At 49.4% G+C, this 26,471-nt stretch overlaps 7 protein-coding genes across 7 annotated transcripts; 3 read left to right on the plus strand and 4 right to left on the minus strand.

Annotated features, from left to right (window-relative positions):
- Nucleotides 1–85: 85 nt before the first annotated feature.
- On the plus strand, nt 86–998 carry N7471_005013 (uncharacterized protein; the record flags this gene model as incomplete). Its single annotated transcript, XM_057277732.1, has 4 exons — nt 86–123; nt 202–384; nt 452–807; nt 865–998. 4 exons carry the CDS (start codon nt 86–88, stop codon nt 996–998), a joined length of 711 nt encoding a protein of 236 aa, XP_057137342.1.
- A 526-nt stretch (nt 999–1,524) lies between these two features.
- Nucleotides 1,525–2,538, minus strand: rsmA (putative bZIP transcription factor (Fcr3); the record flags this gene model as incomplete). Its single annotated transcript, XM_057277733.1, has 3 exons — nt 1,525–2,047; nt 2,130–2,383; nt 2,431–2,538. 3 exons carry the CDS (start codon nt 2,536–2,538, stop codon nt 1,525–1,527), a joined length of 885 nt encoding a protein of 294 aa, XP_057137343.1.
- A 1,354-nt stretch (nt 2,539–3,892) lies between these two features.
- Nucleotides 3,893–5,433, minus strand: N7471_005015 (casein kinase 1 family protein; the record flags this gene model as incomplete). The annotated part of the gene is made up of 4 exons (XM_057277734.1): nt 3,893–3,986; nt 4,125–5,145; nt 5,200–5,272; nt 5,422–5,433. 4 exons carry the CDS (start codon nt 5,431–5,433, stop codon nt 3,893–3,895), a joined length of 1,200 nt encoding a protein of 399 aa, XP_057137344.1.
- A 1,703-nt stretch (nt 5,434–7,136) lies between these two features.
- Nucleotides 7,137–11,755, minus strand: N7471_005016 (putative cell polarity protein (Tea1); the record flags this gene model as incomplete). The annotated part of the gene is made up of 3 exons (XM_057277735.1): nt 7,137–10,969; nt 11,029–11,424; nt 11,488–11,755. 3 exons carry the CDS (start codon nt 11,753–11,755, stop codon nt 7,137–7,139), a joined length of 4,497 nt encoding a protein of 1,498 aa, XP_057137345.1.
- A 2,288-nt stretch (nt 11,756–14,043) lies between these two features.
- N7471_005017 (ubiquitin-binding TORC1 subunit KOG1) lies at nt 14,044–18,636 on the plus strand (the record flags this gene model as incomplete). The annotated part of the gene is made up of 6 exons (XM_057277736.1): nt 14,044–14,499; nt 14,558–17,278; nt 17,348–17,598; nt 17,656–17,989; nt 18,052–18,389; nt 18,447–18,636. 6 exons carry the CDS (start codon nt 14,044–14,046, stop codon nt 18,634–18,636), a joined length of 4,290 nt encoding a protein of 1,429 aa, XP_057137346.1.
- A 1,174-nt stretch (nt 18,637–19,810) lies between these two features.
- N7471_005018 (uncharacterized protein) lies at nt 19,811–21,657 on the minus strand (the record flags this gene model as incomplete). Its single annotated transcript, XM_057277737.1, has 3 exons — nt 21,437–21,657; nt 20,937–21,377; nt 19,811–20,853 (listed from the first exon to the last, which is right to left on the minus strand). The coding sequence occupies exons 1-3, from the start codon at nt 21,519–21,521 to the stop codon at nt 19,811–19,813; spliced, it is 1,569 nt and encodes a 522-aa protein (XP_057137347.1). The 5' UTR covers nt 21,522–21,657.
- A 1,713-nt stretch (nt 21,658–23,370) lies between these two features.
- N7471_005019 (PA and RING finger domain protein) lies at nt 23,371–26,090 on the plus strand (the record flags this gene model as incomplete). Its single annotated transcript, XM_057277738.1, has 2 exons — nt 23,371–25,685; nt 25,745–26,090. The coding sequence occupies 2 exons, from the start codon at nt 23,371–23,373 to the stop codon at nt 26,088–26,090; spliced, it is 2,661 nt and encodes an 886-aa protein (XP_057137348.1).
- Nucleotides 26,091–26,471: the final 381 nt, after the last annotated feature.

The following is a 26,471-nucleotide window of genomic DNA, read 5'->3' on the forward strand; positions in this document are numbered from 1 at the left end:
ATTTATCCCTCCAACTCCCTTTGTTTCCTCCATATATCGTTTGAATTGAACTTGATCTATACATCTTTGATCATTTCAGTCCACCATGCAGGTTGAAGTCGATCCCAAGGAGGATACCGAGTGGTAAGCCTACTACCTGCACATACCCCCCACCACCAGCAAGGTATAAGCTAAATGCAGTGTGCTAACCATATTGTATAGGAACGATATCCTCCGCCAACATGGCATTATCCCCGAAAAGCCCAAAGACCCCGAACCTCTGATCCAGGAGGCTCTGATCGCCGCACAGCACAGGGCACACGAGAACCGACTTGAGGACAAGGACCTTGACGAGCTGGACGCACTGGAGGAGGAGGAAGATGAGGAGTTTCTCGAGATTTATCGGTAAGCTTGTTATCTAATAATTTATATACCGAAAAGGTCTCGTTTGCTCACGGTATCAATCAAACAGGCAAAAACGACTTGCCGAGCTCTCCACCCTCCAACAAACCAGCCTCTTCAACCAGGTCTTCCCACTTCAGAAAGTCGATTATGCCCGTGAGGTGACAGAGGCGTCGAACAGTGCTTTCGTACTAGTCAACCTCACATCGATGGGCGGGAACGCCGAATCGCGACTTTTGACGGAGCTCTGGCGGCAGCTTGCTGCCAAATTCGGCGATATCAAGTTCTGTGAGATTCGTGCCGACATGTGTATTGAGGGGTATCCGGAGAAGAACACGCCCACAATCTTGGCATACAAGGATACCGAGATCAAGAAGCAGCTTATTACGCTTCAGCAGTTGAAGGGTCCTCGGACCAAGGTTGAAGGTAAGTTCCGTTCAAGGCAGGAATAAATCAAGGATGATGCACTAATCAAATGCATAGATATTGAGCGTCTGCTCGTGGAAATCGGTGCTTTGGATGAGAGTGATATGCGTCTGAAGAAGCGTGATGACGAGGACGACTACAAGAAAGATGATGACCTGAACATTGAAGACTACGATGATGACTGGGATTGATTTCCTTGCGCTTGGAATTACTGCAAATATTATGATCTGGCTTGTGTGTATATTATTGAACATATCCAAAAGATGATGACCCAATTTCCATGTCGGCAGGAGCCAAGAGAATGATGCTGTTAGACGTAACGCGCTTGTCGGCCTCGATTTGAATTGAGTTGCCTAGATCTACTATATCTATACATATGGTGGTGGATTTGGCTATCTATATATGTAGAGGATAGCCAGTCTGGGGTTCACAATGACGACTTATGTAGTGTATATCAATGCTCGAAATATCAATAAACCCAACTCAATTTGCAAACTACGTAGGCATTCATTGCAATGAACATAAAAAAGCCAAAATTCAAGTATAAATGGCTCAAACGCTCCTAAGTTCAACCAAATCACGTATATACCGAATTAACGACGAATCAGATGATATAATCGCTGTTCATCCTATTGATCCCATCAATCCCAACGCCAAATAACACCAATCATAACCGTATCGAAGTACCCGGAGAAGAAGGATACCACATAGAAATCATCAAATCAACTCATCACGACCAACAGCCGCACTCTCCTCAATAGCCCGACGCACCTGGCCCTCTATAAAAGCAGGTCCCTGTCCATCACACTGGGACATGCCCTTCAAACGCTCCGTGACATCACCGATATCAAGCTGGCCGCGCTCAAACAGCTCATGTTTCTGGATAAGATCCCACGTAGCACCAGCATCCAGCAGCTTCTCGCCAGTGATTGGACACACGGTGAGACGGTGTTGCGGGCTTCGGGGCCCGTCGGCCATGAATGTAGCATGAAAGTCTGTGGGGGAGTATTTCATTGGGCCCGTAACAGTTGGCTCGGGGTTCTCATTTGCACTGGCATTTCCGCGGCTGGCGTGTTGTGATGTCGCGCGCAGGATTTCATTCTCGGTTGTGAACCGGGCCAGCTCGCGCTTGAGGCGCTCGTTGTCGGCTTGTAAGGTGTCGGATGCTTGTTCGAGGCTGCTTACTTTTTCTTCAAGATCGCGGACATGCTGCTCCTTGCGCTCTCGAAATGCTCGTTGGCTGCGTAACAATGAAATATGTTAGTGTGTTGTTGTTTATGGAGATGGATGTATCAGCCACGTGGGTTTGATATATCACATACGCTGCTCGGTTTTGTGCCTTGCGCTTGCTTTGCGCGGGCGCTGATTCTTTTTCCTCGCTGCTACTCCTCCCTAAGGTTGGGTCGGCGAATTGAGATTCATCGCCGTCGAATGAGGTGGGGCGTGTATGCTGATTGCTGGTAGCATCGCTGGAAGCAGAGTGCTTGACCGATTCTGGCGGTGAATGTGGTGCCGGCACAAAGGAGGGGTCGACGGGGAAGGAGGGGTCAAAGCCAGGGAAGTTCTGGTAATTATTCTAGTTTATTGGCGACAAGTCTTGGATGGGGGAGACAATGAACATACCAGAGGGGCGAAGGTGTCTGGTTGGGCATGGGGTTGGTCGGGGGTAGGCAGCCCGTACAGCGAGAAGCCCGACTGCTGTGATCGGGGGTCATAGAAAGAGTAATCCATTACGGAATCTTAGGTAGTTCCCAAGGTCTTCAGGGCTTGTCGGAAAGTTAGGAGGTGAAGGTGGGAAAACTTTTGAGGAAAATCTATTAGTTATCTGCTTAAGTTTCATGTACCGGGGGGCGTTCCGTTGTACGATGTACAGAATTCAATGTTGTCACTCCTATACCCATCCCAATTTCAAGGTATACGGATTACTTCCAAGGTTTACATACACTCTCGAATGTCCATAAATTCCAGGAGTGTTCGGTACATGGGCCAAACTTTTGATGATCTCACCGTTTTTCTACTCCTTGGGACCGGGAAGTACGGATGGTTGGTTCGATGGGCCAAGTTCCAAGTCTGGTTGCCAGTTGCATGGCACGATTCCAGTTGAGATGAGAGTGAGCAAATTCAAAGTGCAGTGTAGAGAGAGAGCTAAGAGAAATAACTTCACACAAATCGACGCATACCACCCCGGAAGCGACCCTAACCAATGTCCGTCGCCAACCACACCAGCTTCCTGCAAAGCGGGATTGCAGTAGACCTTCTGTAACAGTAATTTCTGCAATGTAGCTTGAGCAGAAATCCAGAAAGCCTACAAAGCAATACTCCCGAAAGCTGTCCCCGTCCTAAACCCCTCTTGGCCAGATTGAAGGCCACACCTCGTCCCCGTTGAGCGTCGATAGTTCACAAATTAATAATCGCCAGGCAAACGCAAGAAAAAAAAAACAGGGGAAGATCAAGGGCAGAGAATAAACATCATGAGTAAAGAAAAGGGGCAAGCAATGATGGGAAGTGCATCCGAGGATGCATTCAAGGATCTCCAGTACCAGCGATTAAACAATCCGACGAAAAAAAAATTGCGGGCTGACGCCGTCGTTTGCATCTCCCTTAGTCTTGCCCTCTGGTCATTCTGACCGAAGATGCCAGGTTGTAAAGAGAAACCAAAGGGCGAAGACGTAAGAATAAGCCACAATATCAGAAGCGTTTCGAGACGTGTAATCGGTTGTCCCGCAGAACGGGTACAAAAATCCGAAAAGACAGAAAATAGTCGCCAAAGTTTTCGCAGGCTCAGCGCAAGATTGTCCACCCAATCGGAAAAGGTTTCATGGGGCTGAAAGCGAGCGGGCGATAAACAGAGGCGAATCGAAACGGCTGAGATCGAAATCTGATCGAAAACGGGATAGGGGCTGTCGGGGAGTGCAGAATGAATAGAGATCCAAGAAGAAAAAAACAAAGAAATATCCGAGAAGGCTGAGTGCGACATGGTCCGCTCTAAGGCGACATGAACGGGTCCCCGGTTTCTTAGTAGACAAGAATGTGAACAGACAGGAGGGCACATGCGAAACATAGCCTCAACGTCTTGTAAACACGATTAGTACCACTGGGCCTCCGCTCCTTCGTCCCGCTTCGAACGGCCACCAGAAGGTCCATAACCCAAAGCAGCACCTTTCGAGGCAGAACGTAGCCTAACGCCGAAGACTATGCGATTAGTCAGATTCAGAACATAAGGGTCCTCCACGCCAGCGTCACGAAAAGCAAATCACTCAACGTAGGAGATAAGAAAGAAGGGGTTCCCTACTCGGAACCAGGTTTCATGTACTCACATCCTGTCACTACCTCCCACGGCACGGTTGGTGTCCGGAGTGTCGAGGGTGCCGCGTTCGACGACCTTACGACGCTGGCTGGAGATGGCACCGGGCTTGGCGGCGGCACTGGCTCCCATCTGGCCAGCAGCAGGCAGAGCCTGGCGGCGCTGCTGATCTTCAGCGTCCTTATCCTTCTTGGAAGCGTCCACAATCATGGCGGCATTCTTCTGGTACTTGTAGACGGTCCAGTCGAAAACATAATCGTACTGGAAGGATTCGCGGACGAAGAGATCGCGGAAAATCTTGCGCAGGTAGGAGTAATCAGGCTTGTCGTCGAAGCGCAGTGAACGGGTGTAGTTCAGGTAAATGGCGAATTCGTTGGGGAAACCACGGCACAGGACCTCGGTGGGGGTGGTCATCTTCTTCTCCATGATGCGGTCGTATTTCTGCTTCTTGGTAGCAGCCTTCAGACCCTGCCAGGGGAGAGAGCCACGGCAGAAGTAGAGCATGACATAACCCAATGATTCCATGTCATCACGTCGGGACTGCTCGACACCGAGATGGGTGTTGATACTGGCGTAACGGGCAGTTCCAGTGAGGTTCTTGTTCTCACGGTACGGAATGTGGAAGTGGGTCTTGGGGTCACGGTATTTCTTTGCAAGACCGAAATCAATTACATTGACCTGGTTTCCACGCTTGCCAATGCCCATTAGGAAGTTGTCGGGCTTAATATCACGGTGGATGAAAGACTTGGCATGGATGTATTCGATGCGGGAAATGAGCTGATCGGCGAGAAGTAGGACGGTCTTCAGGGAGAACTTGCGGTTGCAGAAGTTGAAAAGGTCCTCCAGACTGGGTCCCAGCAGATCGATGACCATGGCATTGTAATCACATTCGGTACCGAACCAACGAACGAAGGGAATACCAACACCACCGGCGAGCGACTTGTAGACACGGGCTTCATATTCCAGCTGGGGGTGCTTGGCCTTGACACTCTCGAGCTTGATGGCAATCTCCTCACCGGAGATGATGTTCGTTCCTATAAGTTATGAGTTGTTGTGCAGGGGTAAAGCCGGATTTGGTATATCCATACCGAGATAGATGTCACCGAAACTGCCACTGCCGATCTTACGGCCAATGCGGTACTTGTTACCGACTCGCAAATCCTGGAGGCAATGTCAGTAAAACGCGTGGTTCGGGCGTCTTGTTGACAATCAGAAAGTCATATAATCCGAGCTTAATATTCAAGCCACTTGAGGTATGACTCCAAGAGAAGAAGAAAGAAATAAAGAAATCGGGGGTGGCTAACACTGACCATGGTCGTCATCTTGAACCGATGGGGGCACAGCGCTTAGCCGTGAGAAAGGATTTGAGGCTAGAAGATTCCGAATATTAGATTGTGTTCGAATCCTGTTGAAGTAGAAATATGCAAAGCTGAGATCGATGGAGTATAAAGGGGTGTGGAAGAGCTAGAGAGGAAGAGAGATGAGGGAAAGAAACAGGAAATCAATGAGGGGGGTTGACCACTAATCCTCAGGCAACTTGGGAAGCCCTTGGGAGGCTGGGCCAGATCAACTGAACACAGGAAGCAGAACCAGAAACACAACACACTTTGTCAAATGATGCAACGAAGAAGGAAAGGAAATGTGACGGAAAACTGAAAGTCAAAGGTAAAAAAAAGCAGAACGAATCGATCTAGGCATACCTGGAGATAACGGATCAAAGACGTGTTGCCGACCGTACTGAAATCAAGAAACGTTCAAACGTTGAAAAGGAGATGAGCCGGGAAGATCCGGGAGAGCGAGAAAATAAATATCAAGGGCAAAAGCCTTGATTAAAGGGAAGATATGATGCTGAAAGCACTGAGAAGGAGAAGAAGAAGGAGAGGGGGCAAGAGGTGAGTCGGTGAGAAGGGTATTTTTTCCTGTTTAATATGCAGGGGACGGCAGTCACGCCCGAGGTTCTTTTCCCTTGTCATTGGGCGTGGTATGGTAACATTGGTATTGGGCATCTATAGTCTTTTACATGCATTTACTATGGTAGTATAAATTGCTATAAATTGCTATAAATTCAGTTGATATAAAATATAAATTGATTATATTTTCTTATTAAACTCCCTATAAAATCACTTCGCAATCTTGGTGGTGATGCAATCCCTCAGCTGACCGGTATGGTGATCAATGAGAGCTGAGCGGACAACAGGCATCAAGCCTATAACCATTCATGGATTTCTCTCAATATTGAAGTGATACCCAATCTAAGACGTATACCATTCTCATTTGAATCATAGACAATCACATTGCCCCTCGTGAGACATGATATCTGAAATGTTCTTGCTCATACATCATGCTGAATCAACAATACCAGATACTATAGTATGCGCGATTTTCTTCCAAAGGGGAAGTCGTCTCGGTCTATTAGGGGCAAACGTGGAGTATCACGCTTGCAATCGGCTACTATGATATATTCAAATTCTATACTACAGAGTATGTAGTTCTACATCATATGGTAACTAAATGACATCGCCGCGTAGTAAGCCTGTACATATCAAATCGGGCTGATGACAGGTCATCATTCTCACCCGGGTGTCTGGAATTTACAAAATTTCAGGATACCCGTGTCATAATGATCTTGATGAAAGATAAGAGCCTCCACAGGGCAACTAGAACGATTTTTTGACTATGGATGAACAAGGAATCCGCGTGGAATATGCTAGTGGTACAGCCAGAGTCCAATGAACATCAGAAAACCGGGGTATAAAAAGGGCAGCCGGGGGGTTAAAAACAAAACCAAAACGGGAAAGGGGGGAAAAAATGAGCGCAATGGCGAAACGGAATCAGAAAATAACACCGTGCATCGGCGTAGAGGAACACAAGAGAATAAAAGCACACATCATACATAGAAAAGAGAGTGGAAAACACAACGGGAAAAGGAACAAGTGTTGCAAATACACGTGCAGAACGCTCAGACGGTACAAATTGACATATCTTAGGGCACATGGTCATAGAACAACAATGGAGGGCAAGACCTTTAGATCACGTTAGAGTGTTCGGGGTGTGCAGCTTCAGTGTTCAATGGCTTGGTTTGCACATCAAACCCAGCCCGGTCATCATTGTCCAGTCTCCTCCTCCATTCTGCCAAGCTATCACTCATCAGTGCGGGGCCCTCACTATTATCCTTGGTGGGAGTCCGCTCCAGATCCAGCTGGCTGCTCAGACGGTAATTGCGGTTGGTGCTTTCCCAGTGAGTACGCAAGGCGTCCAACTCGTTGGCAAGTGAGTCCAGAGCCATAGAACCACGGTTGTCAGGGAAAGCAGAGTCCTCCGAGACATTGCTATCAGCTCGTGCCCGCCCATTGCCTCCGCTGATTGTGTTGCTAGAGGCGTTGCTGTGTGTGCGGGAGATTCCATTGGTACCTTGACCATGGTGAGATTGACGGCGATAGTGACCAACTGATGTTTGAACCTGTTCTAGAAGCATGTTGACCTTACGCTCGGCATCCGAAGCACGAGTTTCAAGGTGGGAATTTTCTTGCTTGAGCTGGTCCAGCTCGGTACGACTTTTCTCAGCGGCAGCGAGTATATCTTGCTTAAGACGCTCGTGTTCACTTTGCGACAACTGTTTCTCAGCCGTAGCCTGATCGAGATCTTGCTTGAGCTGCGTGATCTGGCCTTCAAGGCTGGAAATAGAGGATGAAGTTCGATCTTGAAGATCGGACATCGACAGCTCGAGACGGGACCGCTCAGCATCCCACTCAGCGGAAGATCCAGATGTCTGGCTGTCTGAATTCTCAAGGCTCTTCTGAGCCACATCCAATTCAGATTGCATTTTAGCATTCTGAGTCTTATACCGACTCAGTTCATCTTTCATACGCTTCAACATCTTCTCGGTGCCTTTCACGTAATGAACTGCTGACTGGTAATCATTCTCAAGCTGCTCAAGTTTCTCTCGGAAAGCTCGGTCGGCTTCCTGCTCACGACTTTCGAAGCCGTTCTTCAGGTCGTCATGGGCCTTGATGCTAGCCGAGAGTTGTTGCTCAAGCTCACGTAGTCGGCTTTGCTCCGGAGTGCCGAATCGTGATCCGGGGGAGTCAAGCCGTGGGGACCGCCGGGTGTCGCTGTTGATTCCACGCTCACCAAGAAGATCCTTCAAAGCGGCGTGCTGAACTGCCAAAGCTCCAGCCTCTCGCTGGTGAGTCTCAAGTTGTGTCTTCAAGTCCCGATTATTTGTGGCGGCCAATTGGCTTTCTTTCATGGCAGTCTGAAGCTGTCTGCGCAATTGCAAGCCTTCACGGCTGGCCTGCTCCTGGTATGCCTCAAGACCAGCAATCCGTTCCTCTGCACGCCGGAGCTTGTCCGAGGCTGCGTTCGCAGCTGCCTGGTTTGCCTTAGCTAGAGTGGTGGACCGCTCGATCTGGGCCTCCAAAGCAGCGACTCGCTGGTCAGCACGAGACCGGAATGAATTATCCAAATCTGTAGAAGATGCGCGTTCCAGCCCAGACACGAAGGCAATCTTGTGAGTCTCGGCTTCCTTGGCGTGGATTTCTGCCAACTCCTCTGCATCTCGAAGCCGACGAGTAAGGTTTTCCACTTCAGTAGTGCGTTCTTCGTGGTCCGATCGGAGCTGCAGAAGCTTTCTCTCCAGACCCTCGCGACGCTCTCGCTCCTCTTGGAATTGCTTCTCGACGAGGGCTGTCTTCGCGGTGGAGGCAGAAACAGCTTCTCGGAGACCACCAAAGCTAGAATCAAAGTCCTTCAGGCGAGTCGAGGAATCCTCAATCTGTGCTAACAACTCTTCTTTGTCTAGGATGAGTTGTTGAAGCGAGGCCTCGGCTTCTGCACGCAAGAAGGCCTCTTCTCTGGCCAGGGCCTCTGCTTGGTGAAGCTCAGCGCGCAAATTTTCGGCTTCCAGAGTATTGCTTTGCATCTCAAGCTCTGCCAGGTGTTTCCTGGTTGCCTCATTTGTCTCTTCCGCAAGTTCCTTGGCTTGACGCTCCTGCGAAAGCTCGGTGGCCTGCACATCTAATTTAGCTTTCAACTCAGACAGGGAGGCCAAAGCAAGGGCAAGGCGACGTCCCATGTCAGTAGGTCGCTCGTCATCTCCATCTCGAGAAGCATCAGGCTGAGGGGTTCCCCGCTGACTACCACTATGGGCAGCAAGCTTGGCCCGGGAATAAGCAGCTTCATTGATAGCCATGTCGCGTTGATGTTCCACTTCAGCAACCCGTTTAGATGCGATTGCCGCCTGTCGATCCACAGTGGCTTGCATCTTGCTGAGGTCTGCTCTCATAGCTAAGAATGCCTCAACCAGCGGGCGATCCTCATCGCTCAAGGCCTCATTGGCCCGGTCGTCTAGCGCGGGGCTACTGGTTGCATTGGGGACATAGCCGCATTTTCTTGCTAGTGCGAGTTCCGAGGCATACCAGGCATTTCGGGCTTTGGTAACCTCCAACTCTTTTATCAACGCCTCTTGGTGGGGCGTCAGTCGAGGAGACCGTGGCTCATCACCAAGTGTCTTCGAGTTGCGGAAGCTTCGAGATTCCATTGAACCCTCGATGCTAGCCTGCCGACCGAGGATTGATTCCTCCCCGCTGTCAACCGACCCACGCTGTCGATGAGAACGGATCGACCGTTGTCGGCCTGGCGTGATCAACGGAGCTGCCTCGCCTGCTTCCATGGCCTTGGCTGATGGCTTTTGATGCTGTGTTGGAGTTCGGCGACCAGCTGATGGAGGTCCCTGGGAATCTTGTGGGCCTTCCTTCATGATTGGTGATTCTTCGCCATGCTCGTCGTTTGTAACACGAATGTCGGCAGTTGGCGTGTGCCCGCGATCATTCTTGGTCGGCGTCTTGCTACGAGGGTTCGCACCGGCTGGAGGGCCATTGCCACGAGGGCCAGGAGAGGGTGCTTGTCCAGGAGGCGGTGGACCGGCAGGGGCTTGGGCAATTGATGCCCGTGGCAGTCTAGATCCAGGTCCCAAATTTGGATTAGAGCCGAACTCCACAGGCCTATTAGCAGCGGTACCCTGTATCATGCTCTCACGCGATGGCGCCGGTCCCCGTCGCATTTGCTGCTCTGGGCCTGCGTTTTGTGCCTCCCGAGACGAGCGCCCAGACGAGATACCTGGTTTATCAACACTTGTCTTTCTGGTCGCTGGCTCGGGAACGCGTCCCCCAGCTTGCGAATCATTGGGGTACCGGATCTTGCTAGTATCGAGGATGTAGGACATGCTAAGCTCCGCGGGGTCCCTAGGAGCCGAGCTCGGTTCACCCGCCATAACAATAATCTGCTTACCAAAAGCGGTCATGCTGTGACCAGATCGTGGGGACGGGGCAGGGCCCATGTTTTGGAAGGAGTACCAACGTCGAGTTGAGATGCGGAAGGCTGACAGGTCTCCCAGGTCCACCCCTTCATCCGTGCGACCTCCGAACACATACATCACATCGTTGACCAAAGCAGAGGCATGGCCCTCCCTAGGAGCCGGGATAAAACCAACGCAATCAATTTCGGTCCAGCTGTTGGCAATGTAGTCATAAGACCAGACATCATTGAACCACTGCACTCCATTCGTACCTCCAAACAGGAATAGTTTTTCGTTGAAACTGACAATGGTGTGGTTTGTTCTCGCTGGAGGAATTTGGCCTGGTGGGGGTCCACCTTCGTGACTGTTGGGGATCAAAACCTCCCATTTATTTGCTGGGTTTTGAAGCTGGTTCAAGTCGAATGCAATCAAGTCATTGAAGAAGAAGCCCTCCACCTGCCCTCCGAAAACGTAGAGTTTGGAGCCTAGGATGTTCAAAGTGTGACCGTAACGCCCGGAAGGTCGAGAGCCGGGAGGGATAGCGCGGGACCATTGGCGGGAAGCTAGAAAAAAGAAAGAGTCAGAGTCATGGTAAACATGAATAGATCGATGCCACGCTTACATGTGTTTAAAAGATACAGAGTGTCGTCCAGAGAGTCATTCTCGTCGATTTTGGTATCACCGCCAAATACAATGAACGCATTGCCGACGAGCAAACTGGCATGGCCGACTCGCGGGCCAGGGCCTTCGGATACTGTTGCAACCTGCAGGCAGTTCAAGCCACCACCACTGCTTTCAATCATCCATAAATCACCCTTGACGGTTGATCCATCAATCAGGCCTCCCATCATATATATGTCTCCTTCCTTGGATGCCACCGAATTGATTGCTGCTCCATAGCGAGGAAACGGGTTCGTTTGGGGGGAAGAAAAGTTCAAACGGCGTTGCGACCATGGGTAAAGGGATGAACTGGGGCTTGGAGGGGGATACCGTTGGGTAGTTGCTGAGGTCTTTGCATCTGTGATAGAAATTAGAGCTCTGTCCTCGTGAAAGAACGACGAATGGGTCACGAAACAGATACCCACCTGGGATTCCGATTCCGCTCTCTGCCGCGGCCGTACTGCGTCTGGACTCGTGGGGCTTGTGGCTGAGTGTAGAGAGTTGCTGAAGCTACCGCTTGGGGTTGGCGTCTGGGAAGTCGTGGCATCCCCTTTCACCCCCCCATTCGCCATGGTAGGCGATCCAGTGGATGGAGCACCCTCGGAGGTGTGGACATTTCTAGTTGCCGGGGGGAGTGCAGCCGACTGCTGACTCTGCTGATTCTTCTTCGATTTAAACAGAAAGGCCATCGTTATTTATGTGCTCGTAGTCGGTCGTATCAGGGGACTTGGCGCAAAGTCAAGCTGCGCCGAAGTGCGGACTCGATCCGACACCCGAAAATCGAAAGAATGGCGTCGTCCCGAGAGATGAAGTGGAAAATCCGAAGAGATAGGGGGGGGGGGGTTTGTCTATTTCAGGTGAAGTGGGAACCAGGAACCACTAGGAACCATAAAACGTTCCATGCACAAGCCGCTCAGCGTCCCCCCAAAAAAATTATTGTGGGCAGGGGGAGGCTTCTAAACAGAAGCATTCGCACTGGGGACTCGGGAAAAAAACAAATCAAAGCGGCTAAAGCCAAGGCAAGAAAGGGGGAGGTCGAAGGCAGGAAATGTGAAAGAGGAAAAGCGAAGATGGAAGAGATGGCCGTTTCAATTTCCCGGAGATGCCTCTAAGTCGAACTAGTCTTAGTCTCATTGAACGTGCATACTCAGGGGCATGCTATTATTCGAATATTTAATGATAATTCATGTTTATTTAATTCAATGCTTGTCTTCTACTCATATCCTCCGTACTGCGTACATTAAACTATTTCCCTCTTCATTCCCTTTCCCAGTCTCTTTTCCCCACCCCCAGCCTCCAGGAACCGAGGGGAGTTCACATTCCACTACTCCGTATGGTATATCCACACGTCTTTAGCCTTCGTATGTTATATATCAGTACGGAGTATTTCAAAAGAAGAAGGATTTTAAAAAAGAAGGTTTCACAACAATGTCGCAAAGTCTTCAGAATATTTAAGTACAATATAAACAAGGGTTAGTTGGAATTCCATCCACAGGCTTATTAACCCTAAATATCACACTATCACACTCCAATTGCTATATATCCATGGATATGCCGGGGGGCCGAGGACTCGGCCAAATGTGTGAACAAACTGCAGGTCCAATAACAATTCATCCTAACACCACATTCCCCAATTCCACACGACGATCCATACCCCACAATGTGCAAGAAATACCGATTGCTCAAAGATTAAGGCTGTACAACATTGTAAGGCATGTGAGTTGATGAATGTTGATTCTGAAATACCTTACTAAAAAAAGGTAGGGCTTCCAAGGTTTGAAGCTGATAGACCCAAGAGAAAAGGGGGTTCCCACCTATCAAAATAATCTGGGCGATCTCTCGTTTCCCGGTCTTGGGTTATTGTACGGAGTAGGGATGAACCTCTGACACTGATGTACTTTTGCGATAATCTATCATCATTGGCTACATGCCATATGTCTGAGTGTTTTTTGGTTTGCCATGTTGTATAAGAATCGACGTGTCAGATTTTGGATGTCCATCCTTCCTTGGGTGAAACCTTTTATGTCCCCTACGATTGCTGTCTTAGACATTTCCAACCATACAATGTCTCTCTTCGATTAGAGAAAAGATTACAAAATACCCTACTTAGACCTAGATACATGGCTGACTAACAGAGGTTTCATCCCACCTGGGCAGCCCTGGAGATGGACTTCATTTAACAGTCACTCCGCAAAAGTGCTAACACCCCTAATTAATATTCTGCTGGCAATTTGATTTTTCACCATTACAAAGTCTAGGACCAACGGGCGGTATACCCGTATTAAAAGGTCCACGGTTGGTACAAATAATAGGGGTGTTAATACTTTTGCGGAGTCACTGTGTATCGCCCATGATGTAACCAATTCCTGTGCCCACATTGAACAGCTCCATATCACTAGATTCTGTGATATAGATACATAATACATAGACTCTGTAGAGAGGCATTTAAAGCTAACTTGCCTTAAAACAAAGAGCTATTGGATATGTCCAAGCCATGATTGCCTCGGAGATGTTGTAAAACGATGTGTTTGAAGTCTACACGTTTTGAGTCTATACTTCCTGGATGCCAAGACATCATTCTGAGTAATTCCCGGAATATCTGTGTTTCCGCATCCATCTCGCCTTTCCGAACCACATCCGCTCTAGACCAGGCAGATTAGCTCTCTTTGGACCAGAATCCATAGACTGTGCGCCGAGCTCTCTCAGCGCTCCTGGAATATCTCCAGGGCAGTCGCAATTTGAGACTAGTCTGGGTCACTACAAATCCGACCAACTCCAAGGTCACCCGGGCCATTTCATCATCGGTCTATTCCCCGGCTTCAGTCGACAACATCCATACCCTCGCGAGCGAACCGAAGGAGGAAACTCACTGGCTGTGACCAGTGACCGAGCGGGGATACTCGCAGCTTGCCTTTACATACGTTCCAGCCCTTCCTCTTCCCCCATACTCGTGTAACACAATGAACTATCATACAACATGAGGGATCCCACTACCGATATGGAACAAAACTTACAACAAACGACCAACGGGTCGACGGCCTCGCGTCGCAATCCGAATAAATCGGTCCGCGTCGCGTTTGGTCCCGACTTAGAGACTACGATTCCCACCCGCGAAAGATCTCCAGCGCCGTTGAGTGGCCATCATCGTTCACTCACAGCAGTTGAACACAAGCAGCCCTCACTGACGCCACACGGGCGCCCAACCAGCTCATCGGGAGAGAACAGTGCCATCGGAGAGACCCCACCCCGCCGCCCATCACCTCGGAGATCGGAGAGTAGCCGACCGGCTATGCTGAAGAGAGCTAAAAGCGATTATGGACCAAGTCGGATAACCTTCGATAAAGTGGCGGGTGATGACGATGAAGATTTCGCTATGCGACATGGATGGCAGGAGGAATATACTTCCAGCGAATATCTCAAGATCTTGCATTCGGTGAGCATGGCCACTCTGATCGTGAGTTTCCGGAAGCTAACACAATACCCGCTGATAGAATTTCTATATGTACTTCACCGAGAAACGCCATGAGACCAACGGTATTCCCAGGGATCCGGTTGGGAGTTGGCCAAGTCAGGACTGGCGCATGAAAGATCGCCTGAAAACTGTGTCTGCGGCTTTAGCCATCTGTCTGAACATCGGAGTCGACCCTCCCGATGTTGTCAAGACCAACCCAACATCGAAGCTTGAATGCTGGGTAGATCCGACTTCTACCACAGGCGGTGGTCAAAACAAGATCATGGAGCAGATCGGCAAGAAGCTACAGGAGCAATATGAGACTTTGAGCCTTCGGACAAGATACAAGCAGTATCTGGATCCATCAGTTGACGAGACCAAGAAATTCTGCATCTCACTTCGCCGAAATGCCAAGGACGAGCGGGTGCTTCTACATTACAATGGACACGGAGTGCCATTGCCAACTCAGTCGGGTGAAATCTGGGTCTTCAACAAGAATTATACCCAGTATATCCCTGTCCCACTGTATGATCTGCAGTCTTGGCTAGCTGGGCCTAGTCTTTTTGTCTTTGATGTTTCACATGCGGGCAACATTGTCCAAAATTTCCATACTTTTGTGGAGAAGCATGAGAAAGAGAATATTGAGACTAAGAAACGAGACCCGAATGCCGTCATTCAGAATTATGGTGACTGCATCCTCCTAGCTGCGTGCCAGAAGACAGAGTCTCTTCCGACCAATCCCGACCTACCTGCAGACCTATTCACTTGTTGCTTGACAACACCGATTGAAATCGCATTGCGCTTTTTCATCTTGCAGAACCCTTTGCGCACAAACATTTCCATTGACGACTTCCGAGTTCCAGGTCGACTTCAAGATCGTCGAAGCCCTCTTGGAGAACTGAATTGGATCTTCACTGCAATCACCGATACGATTGCGTGGAACACCTTACCTCGGGCTTTGTTCAAGAAACTCTTCCGACAGGATCTAATGGTCGCCGCTCTTTTCCGCAACTTTTTGCTCAGCGAACGCATCATGCGCACATACAAATGCCATCCGATCTCTTCGCCCGAATTGCCAGACACACATCATCACCCTCTATGGAAAAGCTGGGACCTTGCAGTCGAGATGGTGTTATCTCAGCTACCTGCTCTTATTGATCAAGAAGAAGGGCGCCGGCAGTACGAATACCAGCACTCAACGTTCTTCGCTGAGCAACTCACTGCTTTTGAGGTATATCTCTCGTCAGGTCCTACGGAGAAGAATCCACCAGATCAGCTTCCTATTGTCCTCCAAGTCCTCCTGAGTCAGGCACACCGCTTGCGGGCCTTGATTCTTTTGAGCAAATTCCTGGACCTCGGTCCGTGGGCTGTCCACCTTGCACTCAGCATTGGCATATTCCCCTATGTCGTTAAGTTGCTGCAATCAGCAGCTCAAGAATTGAAACCCGTTATGGTTTTCATTTGGGCGAGAATCATGGCAGTCGACCACACTGTACAAAACGATCTACTCAAAGACAACGGCATCCACTACTTTATCTCAATTCTGAATCCTTCTTCTCCCATTCCTGTGGGAAACGCCAGCGAACACCGGGCCATGTGTGCTTTCATAGTCTCGATCTTCTGCAAAAACTACCCCCAGGGACAGAACGTCTGCCTCTCTGGTGAGTTGTTTGATTCGTGCCTCAGGCATCTCGGCGATGTGGAAAATCCCCTGCTACGGCAGTGGTCTTGTCTGTGTCTCAGTATGCTCTGGTGCGATTTCCCCGAAGCAAAGTGGATGGGCATTCGATGTGCAGCTCCCGCTAGGCTCTGCGAGTTGAATTTCGACCCCGTACCCGAAGTCCGTGCTGCCATGCTTCACGCTGTGACTACGTTCTTGGGAATTCCAGATCTGACAGACCAAGTTGCACAAATTGAGGAGACTTTAGCACTGGCAGTCTTGCCCATGTCTGCCGATGGAAGTGTAGTTGTTAGGAAGGAGCTTTTAGTATTCTTCTCAACATTCGTCAGACGCCACCAAAACAAATTCTTGGTCGCAGCATTTGAGGAGCTTGAGGAAGAAAAGCGGTCCCTGTGTCACCGCTGGGAGAGCGAAAACTCTCAGACTAACCGTTCCGAGGGGCAGACTGGCGCACTAGTTTCTCATGCGAAAGTCCCCCAGCTGTCTCGCAATACGACTTTCGGAACTATCTGGAAGCAGCTGCTGGCGCTCTCGGTTGACCCTCATCCTGACATCGCCCAGGATGCCGCCGTTATCGTTGATTATATCCACCTAGCCTTGTTGGAATCTCCAATGGCGCCGCTCACTAACAAGCTTCAGAACGAGATTCTGGAAATCACAGGCTTGACCAAATTACAACCTCGCGAGCGAACTGAAGCAAAGAAAACTGCGCCACCTTCAACGCCTCCCTTGTCTGGATCAGCAACCTCAAAACAAGAAGGCTATCTTTCTTTAGGTTTTAGGCGAACTGCCAGCGTCGCTGCTTCCCTGAAGAACCTTGCTTTTGGCAATTCAACAACAGGAGATTTATCCTCAGATAATTCGAACCCCCCTTCGCCTTCAACCAGCCGTATGACAATTACTCCACGCGGCCGAGCCCCTCCTGAGTGGACCCGACCCCCGGAGGGAAATGATCATGTTGCTCCCGCAACAGCATACCACCAGGCTCCGATTCCCACATCCCGAGGGTTCGAACCCAAAGGCTTTGATGTCGTGCCGGTTATTCCCCTAAAGAGTAGATTCCTAGACTGGTCCACTGAGGTAATGCCGGATTTTGAATCCATCGAGTCCCACAACTATTATTACCTACATTTACTCACCATTTCTAAGTATTTCCGAGAGCCCCAGATGAAGCCCAACGAGCCGGATGAGCCCGGTAGCTCCGACTACAACCAGCGCCTCTGGAGACGCGGCCGCAACGAAAAGATCATCGCCGAAACCCAACCCCTCAAAGGAAAAGCTGGAGCAAGCCGATGGGATAACTCGGTTGCTTTGCTATCGAATGGTAGCCAGCCCCACAAGATGTGCTTCCATCAGTTCGAGGATCACATTGCTGTCGCAGATGACAGGGATACAATTTCGTGGGTACCAACAAGTCCCCTGTTCTTCCTGTCCTTCTAACCATTTATTTCGTATAGAATTTGGGACTGGCAGAGCCACAAACGCCTCAATCAATTCTCAAATGGCAACCCGGTTGGGTCAAAGATCAACGAAGTTCGATACATCAATGAGGACGACCAGGCACTGCTTATGACTGGATCTTCTGATGGTGTGATCAAGCTTTTCCGCCATTACGAGACTAATCAGAATATTGAAGTGGTCACAGCCTTCAGAGCCCTCCCTGAACTAATTCCAAGCAATCGCAACGCAGGCCTTGTGCTTGATTGGCAGCAAGGTCAGGGCAAAGCTCTGGTTGCAGGTGATGTCAAGGTTATCCGTGTCTGGAATGCTGCCACTGAGGTGTGCACAAACGTACGTCTTCAATGTCTTGTCCCACAAATATATCGCGTTGCTCACAAAAAGTTCAATAACAGGACATTCCCGCACGATCGGGTTCCTGCATCACATCCTTGACCTCTGACCAAGTAGCGGGCAACATATTCGTTGCCGGTTTCGGTGACGGTGCTGTCCGGGTCTTTGATCAACGGTTGAAGCCAACCACATCCATGGTCAAAGTTTGGCGTGAGCACAAGCAATGGATTACAAATGTCCATATGCAGCGTGGTGGTCTACGAGAATTGATATCAGGTGGTCGTAATGGTGAGGTCCGACTTTGGGATCTTCGCATGGATAGCCCGGTCTCCACCATCTATGCTACCAAAGACACCATGCGGACCTTGAGTGTTCACGAGCACGCTCCTGTCTTCAGCATGTACGTTTCCGCCGCAATATTTTGATGTTTTGTTTGTTCAAAGCTAACATGACGCAGGGGTACAAATCGCCACGAAGTCAAGACCTTCAATGTGGATGGAACCTATCTATCTACGTTCGAGCCATACTCGAGCTTCCTTCATCACAACCGATCCTCACCCATTGCCAGCACTGCCTTCCATCCCCACCGGACTGTGCTTGCCTGCGCCGCATTGAATGACCATCATGTAAACCTCGTGTCCTGCTAATTCCAACTCGGCTCCGAAATTCATGTACCTTCGTGTGGTGCGCTTCATGGCATCATTTCTTTCTCTTGTCCTAATATTACCCTTTCTGTAATATGCATCCGCATACCCGACGAACAGATACACACGGCGTCTTGGCGATTGACTTGATCAACCATACATTGATGGCTCTGCGTTGTTGGTTTTTGTTCCCTTGGGGTTGCTTCACTACCATTTGATATTCTTGACGATTTCTCTATTCTTCTACTTCATGTGAGACAGTGTACCCAGTTCCGGGTCTATGAACTTCTTTTTACCCTTCTTGTCTTCTCTATCTTCTTCGGTATGAAGCGCAATATCTTGTAGTAATGTGCTAGTCTTGCCAGATGGAAGAACGTATAATGTTTGGAATTCTCGTGCTCTGCTCATTTTAGTGAAGTGGGTACAGAGCACCAGAGGCTGTCCTATTTTTACTGATAGTAGGACATTGTTTTGTTCTTCTTTCTATGCTTGTTGATAACTCTAGACAATGCATTAATATTTTGGTGTGATCCTGCTTGGTCTTTTTGGATATGATGCAGTAGGGCAGTGCTTAGGTTAGTCGGCTGATTATGTGGCCTCTGTCCTTCACAATATTAAAGCCGTTATATATGTCAATATTAGGATATCTTGTCTGGTATCCTTTTTAATATATATCTTCCCTTCTGGTCACTAGCCTACAACACAAGTGCACGATAACCAAGGTAATAGCGGTAGAGGAACAGTGTATATCATATCCTCTTGAAAAGGACCCTTCCATTTATATCATCTGATATATAACCTTGACACTGCATACCAGTTCGGTTTGGGAAGAGGCACAGTGAGGGCAAAGGCGGTCACGTGCATACATCACGCCTAACAATGTCAATCGAAGGAAACACCTGGATAGAAGAGATGCCAAAGAAAGAATTGTTGAAAGAGAAATTCTTTATCTGTGTCAAAGAAAAGAGAACTATATAAATACAAAGCATAAGCCGAAGATTTTTTAAGAAATATTTATTCAAATGTTTATCCTAGCTAACTTGGATTGATATTCTTTTGAAGGAAGCGAGGTAAAAGGAAAAAGGATATTGATATTGTTGGGTCATTCTCATAAAATACTAAAGAAAAGCTAGGAATACAGCCTAGAAAAAGTTCATAACATCACTCATTAAATCGCCTAGTAGTTGCGCTGGCTGCCAGGCGCTTCCTTCTCGTCAACTCTGGGGTCAAGCTTGTTCAATAGGTCGGAGCTGTGGGGACCAGTGGTCTTCCCAGTCTTCGAGGTTTGGTCGTTGTAGCTGCTGCCACCACCGGCTCCGTAGGAGTCATTGGCGCCATAGCTCGACTGTCCAGTGGAGTGACCGGTGGAGCTACCATAGGTGTCGCTACCGGACAGGGGCTTGCTCGAGCCATAGCCAGTCTGTCCAGAGTGACCGGTGGTGCTACCAGATAGGGGGTTGCTAGAGCCATAGCCGGTCTGTCCAGAAGAGTGGCCGGTGGTGCTGCTGTAGTTGTCGCTGCCAGACAAAGGGTTGCTGGCGCCGTGTCCAGTCAGTCCAGAAGAGTGACCGGTAGTGCCACCAGATAGAGGGTTGCTGGAGCCATAGCCGGTCTGTCCAGAAGAGTGGCCGGTGGTGCTGCCGTAGTTGTCGCTGCCAGACAAAGGGTTGCTGGCGCCTTGTCCAGTCAGTCCAGAAGAGTGACCGGTGGTGCCACCAGATAGGGGGTTGCTAGAGCCATAGCCGGTCTGTCCAGAAGAGTGGCCGGTGGTGCTGCCATAGTTGTCGCTGCCAGACAAAGGGTTGCTGGCGCCGTGTCCAGTCAGTCCAGAAGAGTGACCGGTGGTGCTGCCATAGTTGTCGCTGCTAGACAAAGGGTTGTTGGAGCCGTGTCCAGTCAGTCCAGAAGAGTGACCGGTGGTGCCACCAGATAGGGGGTTGCTAGAGCCATAGCCGGTCTGTCCAGAAGAGTGGCCGGTGGTGCTACCAGATAGGGGGTTGCTAGAGCCATAGCCGGTCTGTCCAGAAGAGTGGCCGGTGGTGCTACCATAGTTGTCGCTGCTAGACAAAGGGTTGCTGGAGCCGTGTCCAGAAGAGTGACCGGTGGTGCCGCCAGTCAGGGGGTTGCTGGAGCCATAGCCGGTCTGTCCAGAAGAGTGGCCAGTGGTGCTGCCGTAGGTGTTGCTAGAGCCGGTAGTTCCAGCGTGCTTTCCTCGGTTGTCTGAATTGGCATATCATGTTAGATATATGACTCTAGTATAATAGCTTTTACAAGGTAGCCAGTAAAGGGCAAGATTAACTTACCAAGATCGCTATCGACACGGGGGTCAAGCTTGTTGACTAGCTTAGAGTCATGGGGGCCAGCATTGGTGGTGGAACCAGTGTTGGATCCGTAGGTATCAGATTTGCTGCCGTGGTTTCCGGATGCTCCTGGGCCGACATCAATTGGACCCTTGCGGGAGTCATGGATAGTTCCAGAGCTGTGGGCACCGTGGCCAGTGCTAGCACCAGTTCCGTAGCCTCCAGCTCCAGTCGAGGTACCTGTCTCATAGCCGGAGCCAGAATTTAGGCCACCAGTGCCAGTGCCAGTGCCACTGCCGTAGCCTCCAGCACCGGTAGTGGATGTGGTATCATAGCCGGCTCCAGATCCAGAGCCATAGGTGTTGGAGCCTGCGCCGGTAGAAGTGTATTTGCTAGGAGCGTTGTCCGTAGTGTTGTGTGAGGATCCGTAAGTATCACGGGTATCTATATGAATAGTATTGTTAGCATCACAATAAAATGTCTCTTTACTAGGAACAACGAACCATCAGTCTTGCTGCTGGATGTCTTGGACTCATCATGATGATGACCGGTCACGGCATCCTTGACCTTGTGAATAATACCCGACATGGTGGGTGGTAAAATGCTGTGATAGGAAGGTAAAAGATTTGGAAAAGAGTTGAAGTTTGAAGTTTGAAGTTTGAATAGATTGCTTTGAGTCAGATGATTGTGTGTTTATGGAAAAAGTGAAAGATAAAGTGCTTCTAGTAGCTACTTTATATGCTTTACTGTCTTTGCTTGTCTTAATCAGATCACGAGTAGATCCCTACCTGCGGAGACTGAGTGACGCCATAACGCGGGGGTTCTACGAGTACAAACATGGATCAGAGCTCTTTCACTCTCTCGTTTACAGCTGTCATGACGTCCCAAACGGGTTTATACTTACAGATAAATATTCTTGGCTGGAAATGAGGAGAGCTATCAATGTCATCCATCGTCATGTCCCGGATCTACAATGACCAAAGCACGCCACTGAGCTAAAACTTGCAAGGATACCTTGTAGATCCACATGGCCACACCCAGACTTGGATTTCATATTTAAGTGGGGTTTCTAGAATTTCGTGCCAATAATTCTCCGAGTTTGACATTGCTAGGCCATGGGCAATGGAAGCTTAGCTATCAATTTATAATTTATCTTATGGCTTCATAACAAGCGTCTATGGTGTTGTTTGTACTCTTTTACTCTTATAGAAGTCGTAGTAGACATATACAAGGCAGACAAAGAGATTCAAGAATGATTCCTCAAATATACGCTAGTCCCCTGTTAGGCCATATACGTCATATATGTCCCGGGGAGGGGATACAATTTCCTACGCTAATCCATATATGGTAAGTGGGGACAAGCTTGATCGATCGTCAAGTCCAAAAATATCTCACGGGTGTACCTTGATATAATATTAAATATTGTACAACGTAGAATGCACTAGATGGTTCGATAAACCACTACAACGTAGTTTACGATATAGGTATGCGTACTCCGTACATTGACAACGCGATCCAAAATCGAAAATAGAAAAGGCGGTGGGTTATGTAGTTGCCTAGCAGTGATGGCATGATCGGCGGTGGCAGCTCCTGGATCGAGAACCTTGGAAGAGACCAAGTAGTCTATATCAAATCGACAATATACGTCTGTTATTGCGAGATCCAAAAAAGGCCCAAGCAAACGACGTACCATGCTATCTTGCTAATATCTTATGATATTGTACGAATTACAGAATTTGTTGAAGTGTCTTTAAATTATCAATTCCTCTCTCACAATAGTTACCTGTTGGAGTCTTTTTGATACAACATACATGTATGTATATTGTATCTTTCGACTTTTAAGCATCTGGTGCTATAACGGAATGGAAGATCCATGGATATACAGGTGGTTAAATAAACCACTATAGCACCAAGCTCTAATATTGCTGCCATTCCAACTTTGTATGTTATAACTACTTAACTGACTAAGAAGCTCATGTGATTTCAGGCACCAAGGCCAGATTAGTGCCTCAGGCCTAAAACACATGACACGGCGGGCATGCCGTCACCTGGGCACCTGGGCACTGACCCGGGGTTAGATAATCCACATCATGAGTTCACTTCCCCTTCTCCACCTGACTGACTTCACTTGAACTCCTCTCCGTCTCTTTATCACGTCTCGTTGTTCGCTTTGACTTCCTCTGTACTCGCGTTGGCTGTCATTTATTGACTATCTTCAACCAGCCGTAGTGCTGCTCATTGCACTCGATGAGTGGTCGCCTGCTAGCTTGCCGCCAACTGTTGGATTGGTCATAAACAGTCCACCCAAAGTACTGTGGTACAGCGGAGCCGCTGGCATCGTCAATAATTCAACTCGATCCACCCGTTTCTGCTGTGATTAGATATCTCCGATCAACCCACTCTTCCATTAAAGTGGTTAAAACCATCTATCAGAGACATGCGACCGCCACGCCTGCTCATCGTCCTCTTCTGCCTTATCTTCTTTCCCATTCTCCTCACCTTCTTTTCCGCGCTTACATCGCCCGATGTAGCGACTCCTAATACTCTCGCCGGTCAGACAACTGGGCTGCGCGCCATATTTTCTTTCAACATACCATCGTCCCTTTTCCCTCCGTCGGCCATGATCAGTCTCACTGATGACAACTCGACCTTCTTCCTCGCCCGGCCAGCGGCATTTGGCCCGCTGCTGCCAACCAAAGGCCTCAGTGGTCAGTTATGGGTGGGAAGTGGCTTTGGTGAGGGAGGATTAACTGGTGGCGTGGAAGGGGAACTGGGCTGCTCCGATATTCCCGGCTGGGGTGAGGGCACCAATCATAAGAAGCAAGACAAAGCCTCTAGGGGCGTGGAGCAGAGTTCCGGGATATCCGGAGATAGTACAGTGAATGATCAATCATCAAACCGCCCGCGGTCGGTATCGCAGGCCGATACTACACCTCAGAACGACAGAGATGATCCAACCAACCCGCACTTGACGAACGATGGCACCGACGATCATCTACATCATCCACTCCCTGAATCCGGTGCTTCTAACCCCAGGATGAGTCAGAAGTATGGAGATTACGTCCAAAACAAGCCGCCCGCGCATGCCGACATCCAATCGCTACAAGAGACTGCCGAAATCCAGGGTAAAGTAGTGCTATTGAGTCGGGGTGGTTGTGGGTTTTTGGAGAAGGCCAAGTGGGCGCAACGACGAGGAGGGGTTGCTTTGATTGTTGGCGACGATACTCGAGGTGGCAACTTGGTCACTATGTACGCACGAGGCGATACGTCGAACGTCACGATCCCGGCATTGTTCACGTCCCACACTACTGCTCACCTTCTATCGTCATTGGTTCCTGGACATGGCGGTGCAAGTGCCAGTTTGGGGGATGTGTTGAAATCATCGCCAGCGAAGTTGGCAGGACAGGCTGACGCCGACAAAGAACGGGTGGCAACTACTACAGCAATGACAACTATTCCAAGTCCAACTGCTAGCAGCCATTCGACAGCCAAACCTGTGTCCTCATCTCAGTCGAAAGGCGGTTTTTTCCGATCAATTGGTGCATTCTTCGGATTGTGCGATAAGAACGGAGGTCCGCGGCATCTGGAAGACAGCCGACGTCCGCCCAGCAGCGGCAACATTGACTGGATCAACCTAGGCTCACGGGATGAAAAAGAAGCCCCGTCGAGCGCTTGGAGAAAATCAACTGATCTCAATCATCGTGGTCGAGCCAAGGTAGACGACGCATTCGACAGCCACAAGGCCGACATGTCCCCTGAAAGTTTTGAGGATGATGACTTTGTCATAGGGGTTCAGGACTGGAGAGATCCCGACTTGATGCCTCCTAAGAGTAGCACGCCCCTGACAGCTAGCACCTCTGTGACTGGCAAGGATACCTCCAAGACTGCCAGCGCGGATAAAGATGCCGCCTCCTCGCCCAATGGTCTTCAGGGTGGTAGCATCACACCAGGAAGTGGAGAATACCAGAGCATCGACAAATCAAGTGCTGGTTCTCATGACACGCGCCTCAAGGGATCTGAGAAGGAATCTATCGGAGCTCATGGGAAGTCTGGATCTTCTACGAAGGGCTGGTTCTCGAGTCACTTTGGATGGGGAGATGATACTCAGCAAGACCCTCAGCCTTCTTCGTCGCCCTCCCTTCAAAAAAGCATTGCAATAAACCAGCAGATGAAAAATAGCCCTCTCGCATCGAGCCGCCTAAGCGCGGAATCTCCCGAGCACGAAGGTCTTTGGGTTACCATGACACCTACCAGCATGTCCACCAGCCCCTTTTTCGATACTCTATTGGTCCTCGTCGTCAGTCCTTTGCTCACGCTGACGGTGGTTTATGCCCTTTTGCTGATCCGATCTCGAATCCGCCGACGTCGCTGGCGTGCCCCGAAGTCGGTTATCGAACGACTTCCTGTCCGAACATACCACACAATTACTACCACTTCTACCTCGTCTTCCAACTCAACGCGTCCCCCCAGTCCCGGCCCTCTCTCCCCGACTTCCCCACTCCTTGACAATGAAAGCCGGCCAAGCGCATCCCGATCAAATAGATCACGTTCACAAACATTCTCAGGCACCATGCTACACTCATCTGTCGCTCCCAAGGAAGAAACATGCAACATGCAAAACGGATCTACCTTGTGGCGACGCAAGTACACAGGAAGGCAGGTGGAGTGCGTCGTATGTCTTGAGGAATATATCGATGGTCAGAGCCGGGTCATGAGCTTGCCATGTGGTCATGAATTCCATGTGGAATGCATGTAAGTGACATGAAATAATTTGGTCTTTGTTCGGATGTTTTACTAACCTCTTTTCTCAGTACCCCCTGGTTGACTACTCGTCGACGAACTTGTCCAATCTGTAAAGGCGATGTTGTCCGTTCGTTGGCCCATTGTCAATCCGATGATTCTCTGGGTCATCGTGAGCAGTCCAGTGATGACGTTCACAGCGCCCAGCCGATCTCTCGAGGCAGCGCATCTTCCGCTCCAGTACTAATTGAAGGCGTCAATGGCAATGCTTCAGATACGGAACAAAATGCAGGTCTACTTGGCGACCATGCAAATTCTGCCCCACAGTCAAGCTGGCGAAACCTGGCTACCCTTAGCTTTTCTGCTTTGAGTGGCGATACCATATGGCACCAGGCTCGCGCGGACCGTAATCGCTAACATCTATATTCTGTCCACTCTTTTCGATTTTTCTTTTTTTTTTAACCATTCCCCCCTCTGTCCTGTGGGATTTGCTCTCCTTGTATTGAAGCATGCTGTATTAGCGGTCGTTTGGAGTTTCTTATGATTTGAATCTGCTTGGCGTTGGGTGAGGGCATTTCGGCGTGCTAGGCGGTTGCAAAGTGCCAGCAAGCATTGTTGAAGCTGCTGGGATATACCGCGGGTCAATCGTTCAAATATTGTATGTTCTTATGTTCTTTTGGTAGGATGGATATCTCAATGGAATCCATTGACACTTGGCTGTCATTAACACTACTGCTATGCCATGACCATCTGACCGTTGACACAAACAATCATACTGTATATATATGATTCTCTGCA

The sequence above is a fragment of the Penicillium samsonianum genome (genome assembly GCF_028829775.1).
Source record: "Penicillium samsonianum strain IBT 33392 chromosome Unknown utg000003l_segment0_segment0, whole genome shotgun sequence".
In the NCBI taxonomy this organism is placed as follows: domain Eukaryota; kingdom Fungi; phylum Ascomycota; class Eurotiomycetes; order Eurotiales; family Aspergillaceae; genus Penicillium; species Penicillium samsonianum.